The following is a 4874-nucleotide window of genomic DNA, read 5'->3' on the forward strand; positions in this document are numbered from 1 at the left end:
AGGAGGAGGAGGAGGAGGTTGAGGAGGAGGAGGAGGTTGAGGAGGTTGAGGAGGAGGAGGAGGTTGAGGAGATTGAGGAGAGGAGGAGGAAGGAAGGAATGAGGAGAGGGCGTGAGGTTCGCGGTAGGGATCCAGCGGACGGGAGGATTCTGGCAGCGGCTCACCCATTGCGACTGCTCCTCCACTGACGCGACGTCGAACTTCTGTTCGCTCTGAAACTTCGAGTTTGCCTGCTCCCGCTTGATCACCCTTGGCCCTTCACACAACATCAGAGGCTGACCTGCTTCTGCAGCAGCTCCTTCGCCCACTGCGCTTGATTGACAGCCGAGCCTCCCTCCTCCTGCTTGTCCTCCTCCTGCTTCTTCTCCTCTTGTGCAGGTACGGCAGCGGCAGCCTTGACGTTCTCCTCCACCTGAGGTTCCATGTCGTTTGCTGCTGCTGCTTCCTCCACCACCGTTTGCGGGGGCTCTACGACCTTTTCATCCTTGCCCTCCTCCTTCGCCGCTTCCACCACTGGAGGAGCAGGAGCAGGAGCAGGAGCAGGAGCAGGAGCAGGAGCAGGAGCAGGAGCAGGAGATTGAGGTTTGCCTGCTCGAGTATATCAGTCGAGTGACAGTAAGGAAGTTTTTTACCCGAGAAGAGGTTCTTCTCGTTCATGAGCTGCAGCAAAGTCTCGATGTCTAGCGACTCAATCTCGTCCGCTCGGAGGTTGAGGAGGGTCGAGTATCGCTCCATGAACGACCCTTGCCATTCCTGACACGTCCTGGTCAGTCACTTGCTCCTCAGTCCTCCCCTGCTTCGCTCTCCTCTTCTCCATCCCCCAATCCACTCGCCCTCTGCTCTCCTCTGCTCTCCGCTCCCCCCTCTGCTCCGCCCTCCTTGCTTTTCTTTCCTTCCCTGCGCTGCTTCCCTGCACTTATCCACCACCTCAACTTTGCCCTTCCCTCCCTCCTCCTCGAGCCCTCTGAGCTCACACCTCTATGGCCTCCTGCCCTCCGTCCAAGGCGCCGCCGAGGGATCTGTCGCTGCTGTGGAGGACAGGGTCGGACCACAGCGTGGAGTTGACAAGGGAGGCTCTTTCGAACACCATCCCCTGCTGCGACTGCTTCCACGTAAAGAACTGAAACGCAGCCCACATGTGGCTCTGCCTGACGTCCTCCGACGAAGCTGTCTTGGGGAGCAGGGCTACCGTGCTTTTGTCGTACTTGCCGTTGTTGTCGAGGAGAGGCTCAGTGACGATCAGGGGCTGGTTGGGTCGCTGAAGGAGGCGGTAGATGGTCTTCTGGAAGAAGCTTGCCTTGAAGAGATAGTTAGACTTGACGGCGAACAGGTTGCAACAGAGAAACGCCAGCGACTGGATCTTGACGCTGTCGTAGATGAACTCCTCGGGCATCTGTTTGAAGGCCTTCTTCAACACTCTCACCGATCCGTCATCTGTGTCCTTCATCCTTATGCACCCGTACTGTTGGCCGTGCGCAAACATGCGCTTCGCCACCTTGACCTGCACCGTGTTGTTGTCCCACGAGTTGCTCTTGGCGTCGAAGATCAACCGCTCGGACTGCTCGGCTGTCACATTGTCGACGTCGTACAGCTCGTTCATGTCGACTCCCTGTTGACTCTGAGTGGAATTCACCCCTGCCATCCTGCAACGGGGCTGATCAGAACCGGAGGGATAACGGTCAATATCTTTGCTCCTTTGTTTGCATGCCTCTCATCACAATCATCAGATCCTCTTATTTCAGGCTCCTCCTCATCGACCACCATCAACCTTCACTACAGAATAGCCTACCAGACTCTTCCAACATGTACACCTTGTCCTCTCCCTTGCGCTGTTCTTGCCAAATCTTTCCCTTCTCCCTTCACTCTGCTGTACCTTCATCAACATCCTTGTGACCTTTGCTTATCCTCCTGGGATTTTCGTCTCCTCTCTTCCACCATGGCCGCCTTGCACTCGCACCTCCCCCCCACAATCTCTCCCTCCCCTCCTTTCCCTCGATCTCCCTTTCTGCCTTCGTCCAAATTGGTGATCTCCTCTCCTCTCTTCCTCACTCTATCTTCGCCTTCCTCCTCTCCTCCTCTCCTCCTCTCCTCCTCTCCTCCTCTCCTCCTCTCCTCCTCTCCTCCTCTCATTCTTCGTCTCTTCCTCTTTTCCTGCATGCTTCTCCCCCTCACTGCCTTCTACCATTGCGACACCTCGTACATCCTCTGTACCCCTCACCCACCCCTTGCTAGAACTCATTACACAGACCCCTCTATGCACTCTGATACCACCCCATTCTCTTTCACACCGGTACTTGGAAATCAAGTACCCCTACATGATTGTTTTGCTATCTGAGTCATAACCCCTACAATCATTCAGTGTACCCCTACTTCTTAGCATACACCCCTATTTTTTGATGGTGTCCGTTTCTACACCCCTACTCTTCGGATCGCTACCCCTAGCTAGCGATTGTGGCACTTGGTCCCAGGCTTGGGTCTGTGGGTCCTCCAAGAAATATTATTGGTAGGGGAGGCGGGCGAAAAATTCGAAAATGCGAAAAATCGGGATGGGAAGGAGTTGGAAGAGGAGGGAGGAAGGAAGAGTGATGGAGGGAGAGGAAGGATCAGGAGGAGGAGGAGGAAGGATCAGGATGATGATGATGATGATGATGATGATGATGGGGAGGAGGGGGGAAAGGAGGAGGAGGAGTAGGAGGAGTAGGAGGAGTAAGAGGAGGAGGAGGAGGATCCAAGGGATGGAATGAGACTGGATGGTTCCGAGAAACTGGGAGCAAGGGATCAGAGGAGTATCTTCTAGTGGAGAAAGGGAGGAGAGAGGCTTTGGAGGCGATAAAATTCATCGTCATGGTGACTCTTCTGCCCTCAGACTGCCCGAGCATGATTGACTAAAGGACTTCGAGCCGCCTGCCATGTCCTCTCCTCTGTCGTCAGTCTCTCTCTTCAGCAGCATGCCCTCCAGGACGACCTCTCCTCGCACTTCCGCCCTCAACCGAGTCAGGGAGCGCGTGAAAGCTGTATCGAGCAGGTACTCGTCCAACCCGCAGTCCCAGGACACAAGTCTGCTGAGCACGTCGAGTCAAACCCTGGAGGAGGAGGTGAGAACCGAGCGGGAAGGAGTGTCGAAGAACAACACGAGCATCGAGCGGAAGTACCAGGAGGAGGTGATCAAGATACACGCGCTGTGGAAGCAGGCGAAGAGCGAGCTGAAGCACAAGGACGATGAGCTGAGAGAGAACCGACGGGAGTTGGAGAGAGAGAGGAGTAAGCTGCAGGAGGCTCACGCGGTTGAGAGGGCACACCTCATGAGGGAGCTTGAGCGGGTCAAGGTGGAGATGACGGAGCGAGAGCGAGAGTACGAGAGGAGGGAGCAGAGCCTGCGGTCTGCAGTAAGGGACATGGGCATTCAGATGGAGAAGGCGGAGGAGGTGATGCAGCGGGCGATGAGGTACAAGGTTGTGTGCTGGAGGGCGGCGATGGTGAAGCTTGTTGGTGTGCAGGCAGCGGGACGAGCAGGAGGGAGCGGCAGCGGAGGCGAGGGAGGAGATAGCGAGGCTGCAGGAGGAGCTGAAGGAGATCAAGATGCACGTCTCTAGCCGCGAAAAGCGGCTGCAGCAGGTCCTGACGTCCCTGGAGGAGGAGAACAAGTCTCTGAGCTCTGCGGTCCAAGCTAAGTCCGACGAGCTCGAGGGCTGCCTGAGGAGGTTGAAGCAGGGGGATGCTGACAACGAAGAGAGCTCCAAGCAGATCCAGCGGGTAAGCTCCTGCTCCTGCTCCTGCTCCTGCTCCTGCTCCTGCTCCTGCTCCTGCTCCCGCTCCCGCTCCCGCTCCTGCCCCCGCTCCTGCTCCCACCCCCGCTCCTGTATCGCTCTCGACGAATCGAGGTTTGAGTCTCCGAAATTCAGATGCTGAGGAAGCTGGATGCTTCGAACCAGCAGGCAGAGGAGCTACGAGAGCAGGTGAAGGTGTACAGGAGCCGAACGGAGGTAGCAGAAGGCGAGCTCATCATGTCATGTGAAGCAGACGATGTCCTTCATCCTCCTCCTCACCTCACCTTGCAGCCAAGATCGTCGATAACCTCCGGGGAGAGCTGCGACTCGTGCAGGATGAGCTGGAGGAGATGAAGCAGAAGAAAAGGAACCAAACGCTGCAGATGGACCAGCAGGAGGTACGTATCCTCTTCCTAACCCTCCCTCACTCCCTCCGCTTCCTCCACACCCTCTTCGACTCGCTTCCCCCACCCCTTCTCCCTCCCTCTCTGGCCTCCTTGCTGCTTCTCGCCCCATTATCGCAAACCCCTCCTCACGTCTCTTTCTTTCCCCTCTTCCCCGCTCCCCTTCTCCCCCGCTCCCTTCCACCTCCTCCACCTCCTCCACCTCCTCCACCTCCTCCACCTCTTCGTCCCTGTCCCTGCTCCTGCTGCTCGTCGCTGTCTTCTGTTTCATTTTCGCTCATCGGTGCTTTCAGGTGCAATCAGCTCTGACGACGATGCGACAAGAGATCAAACACCTCAAGAAAGACAAGGTCAAGACAATACACCACCTCCTCCTCTTGCTGCTGCTGCTGCTGCTGCTGCTGCTGCTGCTGCTGCTAGTCCTCTCCTCCTGCTCCTGCTCCTCCTGATGCTCTCGTTCTTTGTGTTCCTGTTGCTCAAGTACTGTGCTCTGCTGTGGAATGCTATCCTTGCTCCTTGCTCCTCTCCTTCTCTTGACTTTGTCCGCACTTATCCTCTCCTCCCTTCTTCCCTCCCCTCCCGCCACTCCTCACCTGCATGCAACAGGAGCGGCTCCTCTCAGCCTTGGAGTCGTCAGGTCAATTCTCATCTCTGGCAAAGGCGCTTACACAGACAGAGGAAAGGACTATGGCGCTCTTCCGCT

General features: G+C 56.7%; 2 protein-coding genes across 2 annotated transcripts in view; one reads left to right on the plus strand and one right to left on the minus strand.

Moving 5' to 3' along the window:
* GUITHDRAFT_118085 (hypothetical protein) overlaps window positions 1-1642 on the minus strand; it is a gene marked incomplete at both ends in the record, with an annotated part of 4826 nt that extends 3184 nt beyond the window's left edge. Inside the window, 4 exons of the mRNA XM_005822733.1 lie at window positions 165-230; window positions 281-588; window positions 633-753; window positions 977-1642. Of these exons, the coding sequence (XP_005822790.1) occupies window positions 165-230; window positions 281-588; window positions 633-753; window positions 977-1642 (1161 nt within the window). The remainder of the gene's footprint in view (window positions 1-164; window positions 231-280; window positions 589-632; window positions 754-976) is intronic.
* Window positions 1643-2948: 1306 nt separating this feature from the next.
* Window positions 2949-4521, plus strand: GUITHDRAFT_118086 (hypothetical protein; the record flags this gene model as incomplete). The annotated part of the gene is made up of 5 exons (XM_005822734.1): window positions 2949-3445; window positions 3498-3753; window positions 3903-4011; window positions 4059-4165; window positions 4465-4521. Coding segments are annotated over 5 exons (1026 nt in total), but the record flags the coding sequence as incomplete, so codon positions are not given.
* Between the last annotated feature and the right edge of the window lie 353 nt (window positions 4522-4874).

Source organism: Guillardia theta (assembly GCF_000315625.1).
Source record: "Guillardia theta CCMP2712 unplaced genomic scaffold GUITHscaffold_120, whole genome shotgun sequence".
Lineage (NCBI taxonomy): Eukaryota > Cryptophyceae > Pyrenomonadales > Geminigeraceae > Guillardia > Guillardia theta.